The sequence below is a fragment of the Microcebus murinus genome, chromosome 4 (genome assembly GCF_040939455.1).
Source record: "Microcebus murinus isolate Inina chromosome 4, M.murinus_Inina_mat1.0, whole genome shotgun sequence".
Classification (NCBI taxonomy): Eukaryota; Metazoa; Chordata; class Mammalia; order Primates; family Cheirogaleidae; genus Microcebus; species Microcebus murinus.
In genome coordinates, this window is record NC_134107.1 from 72,372,102 (window position 1) to 72,399,353 (window position 27,252).

Genomic DNA, 27,252 nt, shown 5'->3' on the forward strand with positions numbered 1-27,252 from the left:
TAAAATGTATCTGGAAAAATAAGGCCAAAACCCAACAGCAACAACCCCCGTCCACTGCCACAATAAAGAGTATGTCACATCTGCCCACTGCTGCTCATCTCTTCTTTCAATTCCCAGAAACCTGCTCTGGTACCCTCGCCAGCCGCAGAGCCCCCTCCCCACAGATATTCTTTGGGAGCTAAAAGTATTAATATAAGTTAAAGTTTACTGAATGGCTCTCAAACTTATTTAAAAGCAAACAAAAATCAGAATTCTTAATGCACACAACCATAATGTAATACTTCCTCTTCTCAGCAATAGGTTTTTCCTCTTTTTACATAACTACAAAGGACATATGATTGTAAATCTGGGAAAAAAATATCCAGAAATGATATTATATTGTTAGGACAATACATACACACACACACACAAACATGCATACACATACTCACAAACATACACACACAGCAAAAGCAGCATAAAAGAGATCACTTATAATGCTATAAAGAAATCTATAACTAATACTCCTACTTTTGGAAAGTCCTTTAATCTGAGTATCATAAATGCAAAGAATAATATCAAGCAAAGATAAATGAAAGCCTTTGAATAGCTATCATAAAAAGTTCACATATACACAAATACATACATAGTACCTTAAAATTGTGTCCTTTTAAAAATTTCTAGTTTTATTATTATATTTATAGATTTTTAAATGTGAACAATTAATTTTATCCCATAAAGGCATGTTGGTTGTTTATTTTTTCTTTATAAGAATTGAGAGAAATGATAAAAATTATCCGTAGAAAAAATCCAAGTAAATCAAAATATTTATAATTCTTACATTCATCCTTCTTTAGTCTCCCATATTTCTGCCTATCAATTATTTAACTAGCATGCCGTTCTTTATCTGATTCTGAGAGAAAGACCAAAATAATTTGATATTTCCATTAAGTGACAAAAATTGTGTAATGCTACTTCTCTTGCAGTAAAATGTCAAATCAGAAGATCTACTTTCTCAGCAGGCTCTAACTATTTAAGAAAATGGCACAGCTATCCAAATACGATAGCTCAGTCCTTTCACAGGGCTTCTTAGAACAAATTCATTAAAACCACTGAAAAGAACCAGAGGATTTTCTGCAAAGTGATATTGTGATGGGCTGACTAATGATGCAATGATGTCTGAACACGATTGTCTACCAGTAGGGGATATGTCTTAATTAACACAAGCTTTTGTAGACTTGCGCTCACTCTTCCTTTCTCCTACTCAATCAACACAAAGATTCTGAGGCTGCCAGATCTGGATGACATCCTGTACACAATTACGTTAATTTGGGCTCTCTGGCTAATCAATTGGGAGACAATATACTTAATTATTTAAAAATAAAGATAGATGAAAAAAAAAAGTAAATAGTCTTTCCAATTTTAATTGAAACTTTTTTGTACATTTACAGTGACCCAGGTGCTTTGCTTTCCCCTTTGAGGAAAATGGCTGGCCAGTCTCTAACCCTCCCCAATATGTAGAATATAGGAAAAGCAATAAGGATTTACATAACAACAAAAAAGCAGTATGCAAATATATTCCTGTGATGAGAAGAAAAAAACAAGCTTTTTATCATTATAAAAAAGGGAGGAGATAAAGATAAAGCAAAAAATAACACTAATCAATGCTATTCTTTTATAACCTAAAGGTTCTTTGCCTCTAGAGATGTGATCACAGCCATTCAATTAGTTTCTTCAACAACAACCTAAGAAAGAGCTGTGGTTTGCTGGAGGGACCCTGTCAGACAGGTTTTACCTACTCCAAATCAGTGTTTTCCTTCAGGTGATCCCCCTTCCCTGTCTGCCTCTCCATAGTCTCCACTATGAAAAGGAATATTTAACTGTTTTGAGTATTAGATTATCATAAGAAGAGAAAATCAGATAAAACATCTCTAAAGGGAGAGAGTGTTGCCTTAAAAAAGAATCAATCTTAGCTTTATTTTTAAACACAGTGATATGCTTTGGAAATGTTTCTATATTGACTGCAGTGAACTTTTATATATTATAGATGTGACAGGGTGTTTTTGCCATTTTTTGAGATGGATTTTTAGATGTTTCTCGTTTTGTTTGTTAATGACTTATATTTTCTCCTGCAAAATAAAATGTTACTATATATATATATATATATATATATATATATATATATGAAATACCTAAAAAGAAGTTCTTTTGCATTTTTATTAATAGGCAAAATTTTTCTCTTGTGATCTAAAATAAAATCTTAAGGCTACCCCCAACCCCCCAACTGGCTGACTGAATGGACCCACTCTTGGCCAGAGGGATATCTAAAATTGAATTGCCTGCCAAGAGGAGGGAGGTCAGACATGCCTCATCATATCTCTCCCTTCTTGGAGATATCCTTTGTAATGGATTAACAGGCATAAGGATATGCAAAACAAACCTGCAAGTCCTCAATTTACACAACAAATATATGTCCCTTGTAGCTTGTCTCTGACTTACAGACCTCCTTATCTTAAAACATTCTAAGCCTTTAGACAAAACGTCATGTCTTTAACCAATTAGAAGTCAAAGAATCAATCTTTAAATCTACCTATGACCTGTAAGCCGCCACTTCCACTTCAAGATGGCCCACCTTTTCAGGCCAAACCAATGTATGCCTTCCATGTACTGAGGTATGACCTTACCTGTAACCCCTGTTTCCCAGAAATGTATAAAACCAAATTGCAACCCAACCACAGCAAGTCCACTTGCTCAAGGATTCTTGGGCATGGCACCAGGTCATGGTCCTCAAATTTGGCCCAGAATAAATCTCTTTAAAATTATTTTACAGAGTTTGGCTTCTTTCTGTTGACACTCTTAATGCTCATATTATGCTGCATTTGCCATTTTTAATGTTTTTTTTTCAAGAAGCACCCAAATGAAATCCTTAAGGGTGATTAAATGGCCACATTAAAGACTTAAACTTAGTTTTAAAATTAGCTGGCACAATATAGTATTATTAATAGAAGTTATGTTGCAAGGAACTAGATATTACTCCTATACTCTAAAACAAAATTAGTAAGGTGATTATACCATAATATTAATATTTTTTACATTATTTTGCAATATAAGCGGATGATTATTTGTCAATACAAGACACACAAGTGAGTATATATGACAAAGGGTATACTAAGTGGCATACAGCTTTGATACTCATATAGTTTGCAGTACCAAGCAGCAACAGGTTATAAAACAAAGACCCTGTTGCTAAGTAGATCTTAAGTATTCTTACCATATACAAAAATGTAACTATGTGAGGTGATAAATGTGTTAATTAGATTGATAGTGGTAATCATTTCACAATGCATATGTATACCAAAGTCCTTCATTGAAGGACTTGTTACCCAGCTGTGGAGAGTGTAGTGACCACACTGCTTCCAGCTAGCTGTCCGCTCTGCCTCAGGTGCAAAGCAAATGCCTTTCACAGAGCAGCTCATTTCCAGTGACTGAACAAGGCAAGGATATTTCAGCCTTACACAGGCAACTCTGATGGGCAATATTTGCTCTAGAGATTCTCACCAGCTTGGCTTTGGTGTACCTGCATGGTGGTTCAACTTCTTCCTACACCCAAACTCTCTTTGGTCTATCTCCTGTCACAAGTGTTAATACCTAATAAGCATTTTACGGTCACAATAAAAAAATCTTCTAGTGAACCCAACCTGCAACGGATGGGCTTGATAGACCTCCACTTTGTACTGAGATCTCCTACCATGTTCTTCTTTACTACTATCTGGTGAGATGCATGTGCATATGTTGTAATACAATAAAGATCAGCAATAAATTATTTGTCTTTTCCTAGTGCTTTCCAGATTTTACACAAGTAACACCTCCAAGGCATGTATAAGCGCACCTAGTCAATCCATTCTGATTACTGTTCCAGCCATGTTTCCCATTATGTTAACTGTGCCACCCTGACTCTATCAGTAACTGCTGCCTCTAGGCTGCTACTCATCATCTCCACTAAGTTCAAGAAGCCCATTTCAATGATAGCCTTTCTCACTGTCATCCTCAGGCTCCAAACAGTCACCACAGAGTCTTTCAAGGATTCTGGAATGAATTATTGCCAATATGTGTCTCATTTGGTGAAAGAAGCCAATTTACTCAGGGGACTGATAAGCAGTCATACATAATAAATACTCCAGCATTGCAGCCGCTCTAAGGTATCAGCTGACTTTGACTCAATATCTCTAGAAAGCCTACAGTCTATAGCATATATGCCAGTCAAGAATGACTATATAAAGATTTGAGATTAAAGGAGAAAATGGCACTAGCAATTTATTTGATCTGTATCATATTTGAATTTTTAATTTTAATAGTCTGTTTGAATTTTAACTATTAGTAATAACCTAAAAGTAATACTTTTTTAAAAGAGTAGATTCAGGGCTGGGATGAGCATACTACCACACATGCACATGTCTTTGGGGGTAGCCGTCACTCACACTCCCCATATTTTAGTATTTGGAGCACTTTCCACTCCTCTACCTCCCAAGGGAGATACCACACCAATGTGGACACACACACACACACACACTGCTTGAAACAAAAGGTACAGATTAATTTTATAACAACATTTAGAAATTACAATTTAAATATAGAAACATAAAATGTGCACATCTAAAAATTTAAATTTTTGGCAACATTTATTGGTCATGCACTAAAAGTCAGATACAAGTTAGGTTCTCATTAAGCTAATGGTCCAATAGGGGAGACACATGTGTTATCAAAAGCTACATACACTACAAATAAACAAGTGCTAAATGTATACCCTGAGAGTCCAGAAGAACAGAACAGCCAACTTTGCCTGGATATGCTGGTAATAAAAAGCAAAAGGAGCAGGGAGGTTTTATTAAAAAATAAAATAAACCAACAAAGGAAGTCCTTCTGATCTGTGGTGCTAGATAAAGTGAATATTTTTGCTAATATTTTTGCTTCATCAACTATTAGTATATACCAATAATCTCTAATGGTAGAGAATTTAGAATTGGGATTAAGTCCAATATTTTGGGCAATTAGAAGTTTACCAGTTAAATCATATTTTATTCATTTATTCATTTATTCACTCAAACTTTTATTGAGTACCTATTATTTGTCACGTTATGAATAAGACAAATTCTTATCATCAAGGCAGCTCTGCTTATTATAAAGAAATGCCAACACAACAAAAGAATTGCAATGCCATTACAGCTACTTGAAAAATCATTTAGAATGTATTAATAATTACAACATTATTTAAAGAAGGAAAGAAGAGCATTATTCTAAGGATTCAAGAAAATTAATGGTTTGTCAAAATTTGATGTTTTGTTTTCCTTAGGAAAAGAAACATGCACATTAATCGCAGAAAAACAAATTATTTCAGCAAAGGAGAATTAAAGGGCAGATGTAAAGTACATCCATACCAAGTTGAAAGATATGGAGCATAAATTTCCCTTTACTGAAAAGTTTGTTTAAATCAAGTGAATGTCCTTTATTACCATGGCAACTCAATATTGAATAACAATAGTTGCTATTTAAAATATTGCTTTCAAACCAACATCAAAGGCATTCAAATTAATACCACTTTATATAAATCAGAAAACCTAGTTATGGAGCAAGACTATTTTCTTATTAAAGATACAGGCAAATCTTCTGTCTTCTGTCATAGAATTAAAATGCAAATGGTCTGCAGATCCAGAAGAAAAAAAAACAATCAGCTGCATGCTCTGGTTATATAAAACCACCTCTTTTTTTTTTTTTTTTTACAAATATTAAGGCCAATGTCAAAGCAATATAAAAAATAGGATCTTATACTGTCTTACATAAGGGGAAGCAAACTAAGCCCACACGTGCAATTTTCAGAAGATGAGAACATAGGGCACATGTATGTACATACAATCAGCTAATAAATGAATAAGAACACTAACACGAGACAGAAAGTTAAGCAACCTAAACATCCTGCACTTGGCATGTAGCCTCCACAATATTTTTGTGAGAGTTCCTCAAGTACACCCAAATGTATCTGTTATAAATTCCCACTTTATGTGGAATTAAATTATCCATATTCTAGAATTTGTTTCTCTAAAAAGAATTATACTGTTTTACAGCAAAATGAGCTGAGAAATGAGGAAACAAGTCCCTCCATTTGGTATGTTGTAGATGAGGGGACTAAAAACCAGACAATCGGCTGACAGTCTCAAGGTCACGCAGCAAAAGATTTAAACAAAAAGAAAAACAAAACAAACTCATAGTCCAGTGTTCCTTCCACTGCCATCACACTGCCTTATTCTCTCCAGAGAAAATACTGTACTCCCTTTTCCCTCCTCCTTTCCTTGACTTTCTTCTTGCCTAAGGATTACCTTAAAAAAGAGAAAAATGCAGCAGGGTCATGCACAATCTGCATGCCTCAACACCTAGTACTTTTAAACACTGCAAGGTCTGAGGCAGGCAATGCAGTATTACACAAAGGAAAATGGATCCTTTCATTTTCAGGAGAAGCACAGTGATAAAAGTCTATTCCTGCGATACTCATTACTCGGCTTCCTACTTGTTAACACACTACTAAAAAAATCAAAAGCAGCTTTTGAAAGAACTACAAACAGACTTCTTGGCCTCTAAATACATCAATGAATCAATGTCTATAACTGGCTTTCCTTTAAAATATAACTTCTCTTTTATTGCCACAGAGGCTAAACTGCAACAAAGATTGACAGGAACAAAAACCCCAGAAGTTCAAGAAAAGTGAAGGCAAATAACAGAGACATTTTTGGATAAACACATTATTCCTAAAAGGTAGATTGTAGATTTCCACAGTCCACCTTTTAAGGAAAATGTTTTATTTTCACTTGCCACAGCAAATGTATTTTTTTAAACAGTGTTGGCTTTCAACAAAAGGAAACACCTCAAAGTGATCAAGACTCAGCTTGATACTAATTCAGCTACTGCTTTCTGCACAAACTCTAAATACCCCCTACGTGCATATTCAAGGAGGAACAGACAATTTTATCCAAGACCCAAAGAAACTGGAGGTTTTCTTTTCTGTTTTGATCAAGTTCAAAACTAAAACCTTGGGCAAACAAAATCAATGCCATGCAGTATATTGTCCTTTGAAGCCTATCAAAACCAACCATGCAGTGAGTTTTTCTCTGTTCCTAAACAGAGTATGTCCTGGCCAAAGACCAAGCCCATGGAATGTGTGGATCAAGAAAGAGCAACAAGAAAATATATGAATTCACTTCCTTATAAAATGCTTAGCAAGTACATCAAGAAAATGAGTCCTTAAAAATGTTCCTTATGATAATGATAATGGTCTTGCCATTTTCCTTTTTGCCTTCTGTGAAATTATTTAGTCCATTAACACGAGGCTGATTTGGCAAAGTGACATATACTTTTTCTATTCTTTTACATTACCACCATGCTTTTGACATTGATTAAGAAATTATGTTACCAGGAAAATTCCTAATTATTCTTGTTTTCCTTCATGTTATACAGTAAAATCAAGAAAAAAATACTAGATAACAGAGAATCTAAACTTCTCTTAGGAACAGAACAATGCAGAATAAAAGCACTCAAATGTTTACAGCAGCACAATTCACAACTGTAAAGTTGTGGAAACAACTCAAGTGCCCATCAATACATGAGTGGATTAATAAAATGTGGTATATGTATACCATGGAGTACTATTCAGCTATAAGAAACAATGGTGATATAGCACATCTTATATTTTCCTGGATAGAGCTGGAACCCATTCTACTAAGTTAAGTATCCCAAGAATGGAAAAACAAGCACCACATGTAACCTAAGTGGACATATAGAAATAACATTTATCGGGTGTCGGGCAGGTGGGAGGGGGGAGGACGGGATGGGTATATACATACATAATGAATGCGAGGCGCACTGTCTGGGGGATGGTCACACTTAAAGCTCTGACTCGAGGGGGGAGAGGGGGGCAAGGGCAATTTACATAACCTTAACATTTGTACCCCCATAATATGCTGGAAAAAAATAAAAAATAAAAGTATTCTTTCTAGTATAAAAAATATATATAACAATACATCTAAACAAACCACTTTACTATAACTCTACTTCCAGTTTCAGTGTTACTATTTTCAAGACTAAAAGAAATATTTTTTAATTGGATAGAAAACAAAAATTTTGTATTTCTGCCTATGTTTGAGGTTGTAAAATGGACAGACTAGAATAAACCTAATGAGTAGTGAATTCCTGTTATTTACTAAGAAGTTTTTATATTTCTGTGTTATTACAAATGAGTTGTCATCTACTAAAAAATGACAGCATATATTTCATGTTCATAAAATGAGGAACCAAGGAAAAAACAAATTATCCTCTCTCCTGAGAACAGATGGGCATTTAAATTGTAATACACATATAATGTGCTTCTCATTTCCTTGATTTCTGAGACTATAAAATACAGAATTTAAGCCCAGCTCACATCTATTGAATAATTTATCATATTTGATAACAAATAAGCTATGCTAAGTTCCATCAAATTGACGAATTAATTGTCCTCAATGATTTCCACATAGGCTCACATGAGGCTAGAATTACAGGGTTTCATTATACAAAGCATATATACTTTAAGATATAATAGGTTTATTCTCATCCTGACCCAGATCCACCTAGATGTATACTCAGGTAATTGCATCTGGATTTGCTCCTTATCTCCCACTGCTAATCATAGGCAAGATCAGTATAAATTCAATCATTCTCTGAGTTCTGGGAAAATATAGAAACAGGAAGAATTTAGAAATAGGCCCATTTGTGATGTGTCTCTTTTTGTCTACTATCTCTCTCTACTTACTGGTTTCCAAGTTACTTAGTAATTCACAGCAGACTGTACTATCCCCATACCTCTCCCTTGCATTTCCTGAGGACTTGATTTTTATGAGGCTAGCAGTAATCTCCTCCCACAGCTATTGTTCAGTTCTATTTCACTGGGCACCACAGATCACTTCCTTCTCAGAACTCTGGAGATAAACTCCTCCACTTCCTTGACACTATGACAAATCTTTGATTTAGTGCCTTTGCCTCTAACCTAGTCTTCTTCCTTTCTCTTCTATATAACACTGGTAGAGTGGCACATATAAAGTGAAAATTTGATTTCAGCTCTGTTTAAAACCCTTCAATGTTTCACCTTTTTCCTTTAGGAAAAAGACCAAGCTTCATAGCAATTCCTATACATTCTTCCTTGTCTTGAGCTCTGGAGAACTAAGCCTGGCTTCCCAATAGCATGACACTTTTCTGACATTTCATGCTAGTTCACCCTTCTGAGCCATTTGAGCTATTTCCATCCCTGGAATAATCTCTCACTCTGGACAAGTCTTATTTATCCCTAACACTCAGTTTGGTTCAGAAAACCTCCCTAGACTCCCTCTCAAAAACTTCTGCATCCTCTATTTGCTCCTAAAACTATACCATCTATCTCTCCAGCAATATCAACCCTTCCCTCTCTACCTCGTTCTCATTATTCACATCATTCCCTAAGTATATAAATAGGTTATAATTACTATATTATTATAGTAATGTAATATATATTATAAAATATAATCATATGCCCCTAACTTATACCTGCTTTGTCCTTATTTCCTCCCTTCAGCTGCTGACCTATTTTTTGTATTTAACTTTATATACAAACTCTGTAGAATTTGTCCAGTGGTATTCTGGAAAATGTTTAATAGCCAGGGCTAAAAACAAATAATAAATAAGTACATAAGGCCTACTTTATGGTTTTCTTAGTTCATTAGTGCTGCTATTACAAAATACCATAGACTGGGTAATTTACAAAGAACAGAAATTTATGTCTTACAGTTATGGAGGCTGAAAAGTCCGAAATCAAGGCACCAGCAGGTTTGCTCTCTGGTGAAGTCTGCTCTCTGCTTCCGAGATTGTGCGTTGTTGCTTTGTCTTTGCATAGCAGAAGAGCAAAAAGGGATGAACACACAGTGTCCTCACATGTTGGAAGAACAGAAGAGGGTGAACCCACGACCTCAAACTCTTTTATAAAGACACTAACTAATCTCATCTCTGAGGATTCTGCCCTCATGACTTAATCACCTCCTAAAAGTCCCACCTCTTAATATTATCACATTGGTGATTAAGTTTCAATATATGAATTCTAGGGAACACATAGGAATGGTGTTTGTCAATTTCTGTGAAATAAATACTCTCACTGTGGATGATGGAAAGCTATCAAATGCAACTTCACTGATCACAGAACTGGGAAGAGAAGCATCTTCCCTCAAGCTCTTAGGAGCTAACCTCAGCATACTGCTGGATTTGTCTACACTTACCATCTCTACTTCATCTCATACTTTTATTATCTCTTAGACTTATTTCAATCAGACTTTTCTTCCCAATACTCCATTAGAGCTTCCAAAGTCACTAATTCAGCCCTGATTTTATTCCACTTCTCAGCAGTATTTAATACAACTTATGGAGCCCTCTTTTTTTGAAACTCTGTCCTGTGGGGTCTAGGAACCCAAAGCTCCTGATTCTCTTCTTACCTGGGTAGCCACTAATTCTTAGTCGCCTTTACTGGACACTATATTGAAATGTCTCAGGGCTCTGTCTTCTGTTATATTTCTTATCAAGACAGTGCCATCTCTTAGGGGAAGTTTTCAAAGTTTGTGGAAGCAATTTGGTTCCCACAATGATGATCAGAAGTTACTGAAACTTAGAGTGTCAGGATCAGGGCATCCTATAATGTTGTGGAGCATATGATGCAACGGATAATTATCTCACTTCCTCCAAATTTTAAAAATGACTTGCTTTACAAATGACTTGCTGGATACTTATGCCAATAAAAAACTCATTTATAATTATTAAAAATGCAATATTTTTTCATGATTTTAATATGTACTGAAATTTTAAGGATTACAGGCACTCTGGAAACTGAAGAAATATTGTGCTCTATTAGGTCTAAAACTTAGCAAAAGATGTTCATCATTTTGGAAAATCACATCATAAGTGCTGTGAATTAAACTTTGTCTCCCCAAAACTCATTTGTTAAAGACTTAACCTCCAATATGGCTATATTTGAAAACAGCACCTTCATGAAAGTAATTAAGGTTAAATGAGGTTATAAGGGTAGTACCCTTGAAATAGAAAACAGCTATCTCTCTCTCTACTTCTCACATCTCACAGTGAGTTTCCTGTCTCTCCTGAGGATACAGTGAGAAGTCAGCTGTCTGCAAGCCACAAAGAGAGCCCTCACCAGAAACCAAGCATGCTGGCATCCCTATCTTGGACTTTTAGCCTCCATTACTGTGAGAAAACAAATTTGTATTGTTTAAGTCACCCAGTCTATAATATTTTGTTATGGCAGTCTAAGATAACTAAGACAGTAATGGATACAGTGCTAATGGTACCTGATTTGTATTTGGTGCCTATATTTAGAATGTCTTATTTATAATAATTCTGTGTGAAGATACAAGTATCTACCTACTTAGTTATGATTTCTAGTATAGTCATGCCAAAAAATTAAATATTGATTATAAATCATTTATTATAAATCACTTTATTTTAATAGCTTCTTTATACTTACTAAATTAGGATATTATATTGACTTTTTAAAAACTATGTATGCATATAGTCTAAAAATTTAATTTTAAGACTGGTGAAATAGGCATATAAAATGTTATAAAACAAGATGTTGGATCTGACAGAGTTGAGAATTGCTGCTGTAGGTGATCCTATGCAATTTCAAGACTTCAAATCAATATACTAATAATTCCCAAATGTAGATCTCTAATTGAGACCTCTCCCCAGCTTCAGACTTATGCAAATGCCTACACAACCTCACCTCTTGGAAGTCTAAGAGATGTTTCAAATTTAATATTCATAAACTGAGCTTTGCATGTCCACTCTTGCCCCTCAAACGTGCCACAGTACTCCCCATCTCAACAAGCCTTATCTACTTAATCAAGTTAAAAACCTAGAGTCTTTGTAAATTACTAACTTCCCCCCTCAAATGCATCAATAAAACCTGTCAGATTTACTTTTACTATCCCACCACTTCTCATTACCCAGTCACTATCACCTCAAACCAAACTAATGTTTTTTCTTGTCTGGACTTTAGCACGAGCTTTTCTCTTAACTGATCTTCCAATTTCCACTTTTGCCTACCTCCACTAACACCATATATATTCTCAACATAACAGCCAGAATTACCCTTTCATTCTGGTCAAAATCCACCAATGGGTTTCCATTACATTTATAATAAAACTGAAGTCCTGCAAGTGCCTACCTGTTCTGACCCATTAGTATTTCTCAGACCTTATTAACTTTATAACTTTCCCACTTACTCAGTAAAGACCACTTCTCACTGGTCCTTGAGAACAAGTATTGGGCTTATTTTGGGTTTTTGGACTTCTTACCTCTGCCTGAAATGCTGCTCCTCTATATATTACTCTTCTCCATTCAGGGCTTTGTTCAGAGAGCTTTGCCAACCTCTTGCAACAGTCCAGATCAAGCCAGAAACATGACTCTTCATTAATTTAAATGGAAAGAGTTTAATAGAAGGAACTACTGACTCAGGTGAAGGAAAAAGTAAGAAGCCAAATCGAAGATGTTGAAGAAATCCAGAGAGTAGCAGGAAGCTACCGCTATACATACAGGCTGGTGGAATACAGTAGGTGAGGTTACCGCAATCCATAAACCAAGGCCGTATGGCAGAAGATAGAACCATCACAAAAGCATTTCCAAAAAGATTCCCCTCCACCTCCCATGGGACCAGAATAAAGTTTCTATAAGAGCAGTGACCTTGTTTGTTTTAGTCAGTGCTGTATTTCTAGAGACTAGCACAGAATCTGGAACATAGTAGGTGGTTAACACATACTTGATTATTAGCAAAAACAACAAAATATTATCTTCCACAAATAACTAACCATTGTAATTTACTATTGATGGTAACAACAATAACAAAAAGAGTACTTCCAGTCACTCCTTTGTGGATGTAGCAGTTGACAATAAATATTTATTATGGGCTTAGACTAAAGTTTGCAATATGTGAACATGAATTATGTAAAACCTATGAGATTTCTTATACCCAAATATGATTCATGCTGTTCAAAGAAGTCAGTCTGCTCAACTTTTTTTCAGATCTCCTCTTTTAACACGTCCTTCAAAATGGGCTCAGTATTCAATAGGAGCACTTTTTTTTGTCTTTTTGTAGCAACCAAAAGCCATTCATAGTTACATCTAGTATAAAGGAGATGATACAATTGTCCTAAAATATATTGTCATCATAAACTAATAACATTAATATAATTTAGTGTGGTCATAATCTGTCAAAAAGTGGCAAAAAGTGAAAAAGAAATTACTTTAAACATATAACATATTCTATTTTAATCTTTTCATGGAAAATCAGCTAGATAAAGTCTGAAACATGACTGGCTTCTACAGTGACATAGAAATAGAGATAGAGTTATCATCTCTTTTTTGGCCCAATCCTTAACTAAGTCTGCATTTAATACTAGTCTGCATTGAGAGTAGTCAATATATCATGTGATCAGTGCAAATCCACAATGTTAGATGGCCCTGTTTTCCCAGTATTAATACTCAAAGTTAACCATATGTTCTGACTGTAGAAAGCTTTTCCAATAGATTACATAAAAATTTATACCTAAGATTCAAGGAAAAGTCGTGTGATACATACAATGACTCCTTTATTGCATAATTATCCACAATTATTGCCAATTCATTAATTATTAAATTGATCAATGGAAAAAATTTTAGATAAATTATATGTGGATACTATGTATAATACTTTTGTAGTAAAATTCAAACATTTCTGGAATAAGCTACTATTTAAACAACTAAAACAACCAAGACTATAACATGATCTCAGATGTTAATTAATAGTAATCATATCTAATGAGAAAATTAACAAGACATATTCAGACAGTAAAAATGATAATCAAGCCAAGAGATAATCAGTGACCATATGTTTGAAAGTGGAAAGAATGACTGATTCTAAAAGACCAGGAAAATATTAATTCAATTCAAAGAGGTATCTACTTGGGTAATCTACTCTATCCCATCTACTACCATCATTTCAAGGAAAAATTGCGTTTAAGGGGTTTTAAGTGTCTTCTAGACTTAATTGGTCTTCTACATGTTCAAGAAATGAAAGTAGAGGTTTGGTGAAAATAACAGTTTAGAAAACAAATATGAAACCCTGATGCCTCCTTGTCCTGTGCTGTATAGCTGCTGCACAGGCTTCTTTGGCACTCTATAGCTATGTGGAGTTGATTAGTCGTGGAAAGATCATTTATGGAGCCATCTTAAACCTGTTCTTTTTAGTCCCTGTATACTGCCAATTCATCATAAATCTCAACAAAGAAAAAGTAACTATTAAATATCTAAATAAAAGTGATATTCAAGCACCTCATAAGCACCTCTTTAGTGTGTACTATACCTGCTGCTCTTACTACTGGCTTTTAATCAATTCTTTTAGAATAAAAACCAGTGATCTTTAATCTCAAATATATGTTCCTATTTTTCCTTCAATAATTGTAATTTCACTGTTTAAAGGCAGCTAAATCTCTTTTTGAACTAAAGTGTCAGACAGTGACATGATTATTTAGAGGTTCTCTGCATGACTGCTTGACATTTTTTTCCAAGTCAACAAGTATTTCAAGTCAACAACAAAAAGCTCTATTAATTGGAAAGCATTTGACTGGAACTGAACTCTCCTAATAGAATGATCTTGTTTTTCTCAATGGCATACTATATAAAAAAGAGGATAAAATTAATATTATTAAGTGTTCCTAATAGAGATGATTAAAATAAATGATGAAATAATCATTTATTTTAATGAGCTACTGGCAATAGAAAACAACTTTGTGAAGAAACTGAGTAACAATAGCTAGTAATAAACCATCAAAATGTTTTTGCTTATCTTTATGAATTAAATTATGTCTTCATTGTGCTTGTTTTCCTTCAGATATAGAATTCTATCAATTACCATGTGTTACGAAGCTTAATTCCTATTATACTGGGATTTTGACTAGAAAAGAATTCACTCCCCTCATTCTTTATTTCCCAAACAGTACAAAAAAAAATTGTGATTATGTCAATTGATTCTGTGCATATTGAGAGAATCAATAAGTCCATACCATCGCAGTAATTTTTCATCAATGGACTACCATGATCTTTTCTGAATGCTACCACATGAACATTATTTATGGAAGCCTGTTTTTCATGATTCAAAATAGATCATTACTGCTCAAATATACTTTTAATTCATTTAGTTGTCTGTCCATTAAATTCTATGTTGCATATTTTCTTCATATTTTTCAAGTCTCCAACTCCAAACTGGCTATTTTTTCTAAAGACAGAATTTTATATGTACTACCATTATTTTTTAAAACTATAAAATATAAGTTCCTTATGTCTTCTGCCCTTCTCCTCATCCAAAAATATTTCTTTCTTATTACTTAACATTTTATCCTTCCCTGATTTTTACAGATATTAGTTTCTTCTTTCCAATACTAACTTCTCAACCTATGCTCACAAGTCCATTCCTTCCAGTTTCCATTTCCACCCTTCCCCCACTGTCTCTTTCCCCTCTGCTTTGAAGTACCTACATGTCGTCCCTTGATTCTGATCCATCCAACTAGCCACTTATTAATACTGTATTCATCATGGTGCTGCAAATCCTTCAAAGGTTCCCCAAAAGTCTCTAGATTATTATAACTTTTGTCAAGGCATACGTAATCTTGACTAAGTTGCCCTTAAATCACTACTCCCCAGAACATAATCTTTGCTTTTGTTTAACTGATATGTATTTTGTTTTGTTTTATTTGATTGACTTTTCCTTGGTTTGTTTGATTGAACGCTGATTGGCTTATCCTTCCCAAATGTTTCAATCACTGGCTTCCTTGATTTTTGATAATGCTGTACATTTCACTTAAAATTCCTATATCTTATTCCATGCTCATGGATTGGAAAAATCAATATTGTTAAAATATCCATGCAATCTATAATGCCCAAAGCAATCTAGAGATACAGTGTAATTCCCATCAAAATACCAATGACACTCTTCACAGAAATAGAAAAAATAATGCTAAAATTTATCTGAAACCACAAAAGAGCCAGAATAGCCAAATACATCATTTTTGTTCCAAAAATAACAAATCTGGAGAAATCACATTACCTGACTTCAAATTATACTACAGAGCTGTAGTAAGCAAAACAGCGTGGTATTGACATAAAAACAGAAACACAGACCACTGGAAGAAATAAAGAACCTAGAAATAAATCCACACATCTAGAGTGAACTTATTTTTGACAAAGGTGCTGAGAACATACAGTAGGGAAAAGACAGTCTCTTCAATAAATGGTGCTGGAAAAACTGGATATCTATATGCAAAAGTATGAAACTAGACCCTTATCTCTCTCCATAAACAAAAATCAAACAAAATGTATTGAAGACTTAAATCTAAGACCCCAAACTGTGAAAATACTAAAAGAAAACATTGGGGAAATGCTTTAGGACATTGGTCTGGGCAAGGACTTCTTGAGTAATACCCCTAAAGCACAGGCAACCAAAGCAAAATTAGATAAATAGAATCACATCAAGCTAAAAAACTTCTGCACAAAGATGTGGAAATAACCCAAGTGCCCATCAATACATTGTTGGGTTAATAAAATGTGGTATATGTAGAGCATGAAGTTCTACTCAGTCATAAAAAATAATGGTGAACTAATACCTCTTGTACTAACCTAGATGGAACTGGAGACCATTCTTCTAAGTGAAGTATCACAAGAATGGAAAAACAAACACCCAGCTACTCACCATTAAATTGGAAGTAACCTATCAACACTTATGTACACATCTGGAAATAGCATTCATTGGAAATCAAGAAGATGGGAGGGGGAAGGAGAGGATGGACAAATTTACACCTAACGTGTACAGTACACACTTATCTGGGGTATGAGCACACTTATAAATTTAACTCAAATAGTACAAAAGCAATTAATGTAGCCAAAACATTTTTACCCTTATAATATTCTGAAATAAAAATAAAATTAAATTAATAAAATTAAAAGCTTCTGCACAGCAAACAAAACAATCAATAAACAGACAACCCACAGAATAGGAGAAAATATTTACAAATTACCATTTGAGAAGGGATCAATAACTAGAATATAAATATATCCAACAACTCAATAGGAAAAAATAAAATAATCTTATTAAAAAACGGGCTAAAGATCTCAATAGACCTTTCTCAAAAGAAGACACATAAATGGCCAACAGGTATATGAAAAAATGCTCAACATCATTAGTCATTAGAGAAATGCAAATCAAAACTACAATGAGATATCATCTCACCCCAGTTAAAATGGCTTTTATCAAAAAGAAAGACAGGCAATAACAGATGCTGGCAAGAATGTGGAAAAAAAGGAACCCTTATACACTGTAGGTGGGAATGTAATTTAGTGTAACTACTGTGGAGAACAGTATGGAAGTTCCTCAAAAAACTAAAAATAGTACTACCATATGACCCAGCAATCCACTGGGTATATACCCAAAGGAGGGGAAAGCGGTATATTGGAAAGATATCTGCACTCCAAGATTTGTTGCAGCAGTAGTCATAATAGCCAAGATTTGGAATCAACCTAAGTGTCCATCAACAGATAAACGAATAAAGAAATTGTAGTGCATATATACAATGGAATATCATATAGCCACACACACACAAAAATGAAATCCTGCCACTTACAACAACATGGATGGAACTGGAGAACATTATGTTAAGTGAAATAAGCCAAGCACAAAAAGACAAATCCTACAGATTCTCACTCATATGTAGGAGCTATTAAAAACAATTGATCTCATGGAGACAGAGAGTAGAAAGACAGTTACCAGAGGCTGGGAAAAGTAGTGGAGGAGGAAGAAAGTGGGGATGGTTAATGGGTGCAAAAATATAGTTAGATAGTTAGATAGAATGAAGAATATTTGATAGCACAACAAAGTGAATGTAATCAAAAACAAGTTAGGGTATACTTTAAAATACCTACAAGTGGAATTGCAATGTTTCTAACACAAAAAAATGATAACTGACTGAGGTGATGAATACTCCAATTACCTTAATTTGATTAATTCACATTATATGACAATATCATCACATGTACCCTATAAAGATATACAACTATTTTATACCCATAATAATTTAAAAAAAAAAATTCCTACTTCTTTTTTCATTTGCCTGCTTTCTAAGGTTCAGCTCAAATTCTATCTTCTCTGTGAATCTTCTCTTTTAGCCCTAGATTACATTAAATCTACATTTTTGTGATTGTAGATTTTACAAGCCAACTTCCTGTTTATCACTTAATTATAAAAATATTTAAACTTACATTTCCATTCATGTCTATGCCTGAATTCTTTCCTTCAAACAACAACCCAAATGACCAACAAACAAGCCAACATTTAATAAGCATCCATTTGTCAGTCACTAAGGTGAGTCAAGGGAATATAAGAATCAATAATATTTCTTTTTATTTACTCAGAACTCTTAATACAATGCATCTCTTAGATAATAAAAAGTACTTATTGAATAGGTAAGTAAAGTATCACCAACACACCCGCTAGTAAAAGTGACCACTATTCCAAAGAGACTGTGGAGTTATTATGTATACAGATAGACCACACAGAAGGTCATGCAAGAACTAGAAGATTTGTGTAATCTAGATCTCAAGTGTTAATTATTTTGAGAACCAAAGCAACCACAAACTTTAAAATTATGTTTTCTAAGAAATGCATTTCAGTGTTCCCACTATTGCCAGTACATGTGATAAGTAGGCAGAAACCTATGATTTGCAAGCACAGTGAAAAATATATTATTAATAATTACTGATATCCAAGGTATTCTGATTCCAAAAATGCACCTTACAAGAAGAAAACATAGATGTCAAAACTATACAAGTAAAAAAAGAAAAGAAAACAACAGCTTGAAATATACACACATCTCTATATAAGCTGGTAGTTACACTACTTAAACACATTCAAATTATATTACTTTATTTTCAAAACATATATCTTAAAACTCTATGTTCTACATACCTGTCCAGTCTCCTACTATTTTAAGATGGACCCCAAACGTTGCTTTGGTTTCAGTAGGACACTAAAAAAATAAAAATAAATAAATACTAGAATCAATTCTGATTAATAATTATATATTAACAGACTATGATTCAATTACAACTTTTTTTCTCATAGTAAGTCCCCTAAGTCAATAAATAATAGGAATGAACAGACTAAAATCAATATAGATGCTCATTAGTGGAAAAAAAAAGCAATGTCAACAGTCAAAAAGATAACCTGCATTTCTCTAAAAACACATAAATATTTATGTCAAACAATAAATTACACACAATCTAAAATTGCTATACTGCATTTAACTACAAATCTTGCTAAAACATCTTCTGAGTTAAAATACATAAGAGCAGCCAGCTATTAATCACAAAAAGAAATGAAACTAATGATTTTTGTCTTTTTCTCCCTAGTTCTTATTATGTATTTCACATCTTAACAAATTCCACAGAGAAAAAAGTTATCAATGTGAAATGAATCTTCCATGCCAACAATTATGCTCCTACAGAAATAATTCTATTTTATTCCCTCCCTTCATTCTCAGAAGAAACTTGGAATGCAGTAGGGAGGCTACCTAAAGAAGGAGATGATTTGTGGGACTGGAGGTAAGAAAAAGTATCTGTGGTCTCATGTTTAGGAAATCTAGAAAACACCCAGGTAGTCAAAATGAAAATAAATTTCAGTTTACAATAAAAAAATGAAGAATTTCCTCCAATATTCCAGATTCCTAATCCCTCATCTGCAATTCCAAAATTCAAAAATTTTGAAAATGTGTTTTTTCATAACTCATTTGATAGCACTATTTGACCAGAACTGATGGGAGTATAATGATGTGAGGCTAATACTTCTGTATTAAAAATCATGCAGAAGTATCATCCTACAAAATTATCAACGTGTCTAAGAATGGTGACTCACATTCTGTTGGCGATATTAAGTAATGTATGGAATATGCATACTTTTTAAAGTCTTTAAGTTCCAAATGCTGGAAATACATGTAACCCAAGGAATATGGATCAAAGATCATCTGCTTGTGACTACTCAGCATTTATCAAGCATCATGTTCCAAGGGCAATGCTAAGTGCCCTATTTCTAAAATCTCATAATAACCTCACAGGGCTGTTTTTTATAGATAAAGAAATTAAGTAACTGAGTCTTAACGACTTGCCCATGACCATACAGCTAGTAAAAAGATAAGACAAAATTCGGATTCAGGTCAGTTAATTCTTAACTATGGCAGGCCACTGTCCTCAGTAAAGCAAAGAAAGAGAAAATGGGTAAGGGTTGCATAAGAAATCAAATGGAATAGGAGGAAAATAGGCATTTGTTCAAGATTAGTAGAATTTTTTATGTGCAATAATATGAATTATGGGGAAATACGAGCCGAAGTTAGGGCACAGAGAAAAGAAAATAGCAGTGGTTTGGTGGGCCCCATGGTTAGAGATTGGGTTACATAAAGCAAGTCTAAGACCTCGGAACTCACTGTGTTGATCAATTGATGTAAGTCATGTAGGGATGCTATAAGGAGAGGAAGGAAAGGAAGATCAAGAAACCATGGAGATATGTTATCAATTCATGAGTCAAAAACGAAAGACAGTTTCATCAGTGAAAATCAGTGAAAATACTAAATAAAAAGGTAGGTATTAATACTGTTTGTTTGTAATAAATTATAAATAAACTAAAGTCACATGATCTATGTTCAGAAATTGGAATTAAGGTAACATGAAATTTGAAAACTACCATTCTGCAATCAGTCTTTCTTATAGGATTGTTAGTGCTAACCATAGTATAAAATACTTTGAAATTTTCAAAAATGATATTGTTTAAACATTACTTATATTATTAAAATGACATTATTTCATTTATAGTTGTGATTCTGTATCTAATTCATTTACATTTTAGTTTTTTTTGTTTTTTCGTTTTTTTTTTTGAGACAGGGTCTCACTTTGTTGCCCAGGCTAGAGTGAGTGCCATGGCGTCAGCCTAGCTCACAGCAACCTCAAACTCCTGGGCTCAAGCGATCCTCCTGCCTCAGCCTCCCAAGTAGCTGGGACTACAGGCATGCGCCACCATGCCCGGCTAATTTTTTCTATATATATTTTTAGTTGGTCAATTAATTTCTTTCTATTTTTAGTAGAGACGAGGTCTCGCTCAGGCTGGTTTCAAACTCCCAACCTCGAGCAATCCGCCCGCCTCGGCCTCCCAGAGTGCTAGGATTACAGGCATGAGCCACCGCGCCCGGCTACATTTTAGTTTTTAATAACCCTGAGAACAAACAATTTTTTCATTAGTAAATCTCCAAATAAGATGATATTTCCTGTAAAAACCACTAACCATTTTTACTTGATATTACTTAAGGCTGGCCAGAGCCTCTGTGTAACAAAAATTGTAGTTCTCAGAAAGCAAGACACACAACAAAGTTCCCAGCTACCAGTCCAATCATCCACATGCCATGTGATGTCCTTCACTGGGAACTATTAATAGATCTGTTTCACTAGTTATGACAAGATGATCAAAGCCAAGAAGATATCAGGATGGGAAGCAAATAAGTTTGTCTTTGTGTGCCTCAGTGTGCATCTGGCTTGATAAATCTCATAATGTATTCTAAAAGAAAATGTATATTTCACCAAATACTCACATCTCTATTCTATTCTTTCAGGAGAGACATTGTAAAGGTTATTACACATGACATTTAACATCTCCTTGGGTTCCATAGGAGGCTGTAAACATTTTTCTTATCACTAGAGCTTCAAAGGCTGGTTTGGTTTTGAATGGATAAAACATAATATTGTTTCTCTCAACCTCTTGGGAATAATACCTTCATAAGTCACTGATACTTTCCCAAACTAGCTAGGATTTCAAACAGCAGACTTTTCAACATACTCTTTCAAGCATATCACTTCATATTTGAAGAAGGCCTTCACTGAATAACATACAGAATGGCTTTAGCATACATGTTTTGAAAAATGAATGAAGATCTTAGAATCACATTGTAGTATTTTTGCACAAATAATATTGAGATTCACTAAAATTGCCTAAAGCAGAGTATAGTAATTCCTTAATGTTTTCTCACTGTCTTTTTAATAGTTTCAGAAAACTTCTCAAAGGAAAGAAATAATAAAAGTAGTGATATTTATAGCTATACTGTTTCTCATAGAACATAATAAAAAATATGCTTATGGCAATTTTTCAGCTAAAAAAGTTACAGAATACTATGTAGTTAAGTTGAAATTAAAATAAAAAGATAGTAGTGCTTTTCTCCATGTATAGAAAAAAATTGAAGAGAATATATAATAAGCTATTAGGAATGTTAACTCTTGGGAGGTAAAATTGAAGACAGAGAAAATTAGGATTCTCATAATTATTTCATACACATATATGTTTAAATTTTTTATAAGCCTTTGCTATGTTTATAATTTTTAAAATATTTTAAAAGTATAATTTAACTGTAAACATTAAAATACTGCTGAATCTTATTTTAATTTGCTAGATGTAAACAATGGATTCATGTTGATCTTAATTTAAATACCAGAACATATATCACCGAAGTTTAAGAATAAGAAAAATAAAAAGTGACAGAATTTAACTATACTAACAGATCTAGAGGAATGTGTACTTTGATATCCTATAGAAAATAAGTTTTCCTTTCAATTATTTGTTCAATATAGCATCGGTTTTAAATGTGTACAAACAACTAATGATTGTATAACAGTCCCACAAAAATGTATCTCAGGAACAGAAAAACAAATGCCACATGTACTCACTTATAAGTGGGAGCTAAACAATGTATATACCTGGTCATACAGAGTGGCATAACAGTCCCCAACCCTGGGGCTATGGCCCAGTACTGGTCTGTGGCCTGTTAGGAAATGGCCACGTAACACCTCCTGAACTGCCCTTCCTCTACCCACGACACCCTACCCCACCCCACCCCAGCCTTGGTCTGTGGAAAAACTGTCTTCCATAAAACTGGTCCTTGGTGTTGAAAAGGTTGGGAGGGGGAGGATGGAAGATGGGTGAGGGATCAAAAATTACCTATTGGGTCCAGGGGACACTATTCAGGTGACAGGTACGGTAAAAGCCCTGCTTCACCACTATATAATTCATCCATGCAACAAAAAAATCCCTGGTACTCCCTAAATCTATTCAAATAAAAAAAGGAAAGGAACAAAGAATAAAAAGATATTGTGTAACTCATGTTTAGGAACTAAATATAAAAATGATGTCACTGCACAAGGATTTATTTAACATAGAAAAGAAATTTAAAAGCTCTGGTGGGTTTTCATTGTTTTTAAATCAAGAGCCATGCAATAATAAACACAAGTGATTAAAAAATAGAAACATCTAAATTTTCAGTTTAACCAAATTTGTTAAAACCTGAGAATCCGATCACAGAATATGATGTTCTTTAATTATTTTTGTCAGGTCTTTATTTTGACCCCTTCTTCCCAAGCTCCAGTTCCACATATTCTACTGTCTGCCAAACATTTCTACCTACAAATCACTCTGAATTTAATATATCTAAAATTGCTGTTATCTTAGTTCCCAAATTATCTTCTCTTTCTGATTCTCCTATATCTGGAAATGGAACCTCCATCTATCTCAGAACAGAGGCGGAAATCTCAGAGTAACATCACCTATTTCTCTTGCAGCCAGCATTCAATCAATTTTAAAGTCCTTTCAAATAATCTTGCCAAGAAAAACATCTGATTACAGCAACCTCCAATTGATTAACCTTTCGTGTCTCCCTGTGGAAAACACTCATATTCTTTCTGTCTTATGGTCTATGGCCAACCACATCTATTTCAAATTCTTTCCAGCTTTATAATCCATGTTTCTCCTTAATTCACTCTAATGCAGCTAAATCAACACTTATCAACTAATACATTTTCCTGTCCTTTCATCTCTCCACTTTTACTAGTCTACTCATTTGGCATGACATTATTTCCATTTCATGTTGAACCCTAGCAAATTTTCAAGGCTTATCTCAAATGCCACCATTTCATAAAGACATCCTGATTTTCTCTGCCTAGAAAATTCTTCATTTCCCTGACCCTTCAAATTATTTGTATGACTTTTATGCCCCTTATTATAGTCTACCTCTTTACTTTTGTTTAATTTTTTTTGTTTTAATTTTTTTAACCACTTTGGTACGAGCATCGATTACAGTCAATAGCCACAGATGAACACGCACGGCGACTTTAGCCGACAGCCGTGATATGACTTTTCTAATTTTTCATTTATCAAAATAAAATTGTGAACATTTAAAAATAACGTAATAAAAACATATATGTACATGTTACCTATTCTTATTTACATTACAAGTAAAGCTGCCTGTAAAGTAAAACAAGCTTTCAGTGCTTTAAAGCTTTCCTCATCACACAAGAGCAAAACGGATTCGTCATCAATGCACAGCACAAACTATCTGTGCGGACTGTGAGTGCCGGCTGTGGGTAAGGTTTCGTGGCCGGTGAGCACCGTACTGAAGTGGTTCATAAACTGTAAATGTTTTGAGATCAAGAACTATTTATAAATCATTATTATATATTCCATAGACACCTTACACATAAAGGGTATCAGTTGAATACATACATATCTGTTGAACTAAGTAAATATCAGTTGAATAAAATACTAGAGAATTAACCTAAGAATGAATAAGGGTATCAAATATGGGCAATTCTTCTACAATTTATTGATACTGTCAACAAATATTTATTGAGTGTCCAAAATGTTCCAGAGACTGTGCTAGGAGCTCTTGTAATTTCACAAATGAGGATTGTTTCAAAAGTCTGAGAGAAAATGAGCCAGGAGCACAGAATCCATCACAATTAATGCAACATCGTGACAGTAAAAATTTTGACAAACATAAAATGTTAATGTTTACATGTTTATTTGACAGAAAAAATAGTGTTTAATTGTATATTTGAATGAAAAACTCAGTTTTAAAAAAGAAATATCCTGGAAGAGTATGTACATGGAAATTTTGTTAACTTAGATTGAAGGCGTGCGTTTATGTCAAGTCCCTCAGGAAAAGAAAACACTAAAATGCCTGTTTAAGGTTACAAAACCACAGTGGAAAAGATAACATGGGGAGTGATAACAACAATGGAGAGAGGTCAACAAATTTTTGAAAGGTGAAATGTGGATGACAGGGTGGTTTGGGAACTGACTGAACAAAACAAATGAAGCCAAAATCCCACTACCTTCAAAAAGGGGTCACCTTAGGAAGAAAGCCCATCTTTCTATCGCAACACTGGACAAGGGCAGTCTCAGAGGCGGTAGGAGGTAGCTAAGGTTGGGGCTCATGAGTAAAAAACAATTGTGTTCATGTCCACATGTGGGGTAATTTAACCCTCAGATTTATTCTGCCTGAGCACAAGCCAAGTAACTATAACCCCACAAACCCAAAGACAAGTAGGTGTGGAATACAAAGAGCTATAGATGCAGAAATAACTGGTAGTGGAAGGCAGGGCTGAGATACCAGTGGTTCACTGAACAAATATTTAATGAAAGCACGCTAAGTGCCATCTTCAAATAACGTGTCTAAAACTGAGTTCTACAAACTTCCATCAGAAGCTCCTCCCCACCCCGACCCTTCCCTGTTAATGGCACTCCAGTTGCTCGGACCAAAACCTTGGGAGTCAACCTTGACTCCTCTTCCTTTCACATCCCACATACAATCTAGGGAAGAAATCCTAGTTAATCTACCTTTAAAATATATTCAGAATCTGACCACATCACACCACTTCCACTGTCACCACCCTGCTCAAAACCGTCATCATATCTCACCTGGATGACCACAACAGCCTCCTAACTAGACTCCCTGCTTCTGCTCTCACTTCCCTTCATCTGCTTTTAACACAGCAGCCGGAGTGATCTTGTTAATAAGTAAGCCACAGCATGTCACTTCTCTACTCAGACTCTCCAGTGATTTCCTTATAACTCTTCCTTATCAGTCAGGGTTAAAACCTAAAGGCCTAAATGTCTGATAGATACTTGGAGATATGAACCTGAATTTCAGAGTTGGAATCAGGGCTGGAAACACAAATTTGGGGACACAATAGCATAGAGATGCATCAATAAGATCTGAGAGATTACCAGAAAAATGTGCATAGCTCGAAGAGGAAAGCAGGTTCAAGGAACGGACACTGGTATGTTCCAGTATTTGCTGCCAATGGGGATGACAAGGAACAGCAACAAAAGACTGAGTAAAAATAGCCAGAAAATTAGGAGAAAAAGCAGATGAGCAGGAAAAAAGGGCTTTAATAAGGTGAATGATCAATAGTATTAAGTGTTGATGATTGGTCAAGCCCATTGAAGACTGACTGGGAAATAACCATTGAACTTAGCAAGAACATGGCCATTGCTGATCTTGGGATTGTTCTAGTTTACTGCTGTGGTCAAAGTTAGCTGATTTAAGAAAGAATGAAACTAAAGGGAATGAAGAGCTGAGAAATGGAGCAGTCACCAAAGGAGATACCAATCAAGAGCTTTTTACTAATTATTTTCTCTTTGGTACCTAAGTAAAAAGAGGCATCCAAAAATATGGATTGAATATATCAAGCTTAATATTAAGCAATAGATTCAGTCTGAATACATTGACCTATTTAAGTTCATATTTATCATGCAGGCTCTCATTAGGCAGTGAGGAAATATTTTCTTTTCCCCTGGAAAAAAGCCAAACTAGAGCAGTTAGATGATGTTTAATTCTCAAAGAGCTCAGATGTCCTATTATGTTTCATGAACATTAATGATCTTCTGAGGCCATTTTCACCACTGTGCTTGGTTTCTGGTTCACACACATTGTTGCCATGCTAATCTATCATCTGTCCCAGCAGAGCTTCTAAGCTTTCTAAGCAAAAGATTTGTGAAACTATAGTAAAGAAATTTTTAAGAGTTAAATAGATGAGAAAGCAAGACCAGAGATCAAAACAGCTGCTGCAGACTTCCTGGTTGTATTTAAACCCATGGAATTAAATAAATAATAATAAACAGCTGCCAATCTTTGAGAGACCCATGATCGTTCTTGTCTGGTTTTCATTGAAAACTGGAAAAACTATTCTCAAAGTGACTGGTAGAGGGATTAAAAACACAAAGCAGAAAAACGATGGCAAGGGAAGGCATGCTATGTAAAAGTACAGACAATA

General features: G+C 34.5%; 1 protein-coding gene across 6 annotated transcripts in view; it reads right to left on the reverse strand.

Moving 5' to 3' along the window:
- Positions 1–27,252, reverse strand: part of NOX4 (NADPH oxidase 4) — a 172,348-nt gene that overhangs the window by 42,670 nt on the left and 102,426 nt on the right. For all 6 annotated transcript variants that reach the window (XM_076002414.1, XM_076002412.1, XM_076002411.1 and 3 more), the window contains one exon: positions 19,079–19,139. In XM_076002414.1, the coding sequence (XP_075858529.1) occupies positions 19,079–19,139 (61 nt within the window). The remainder of the gene's footprint in view (positions 1–19,078; positions 19,140–27,252) is intronic.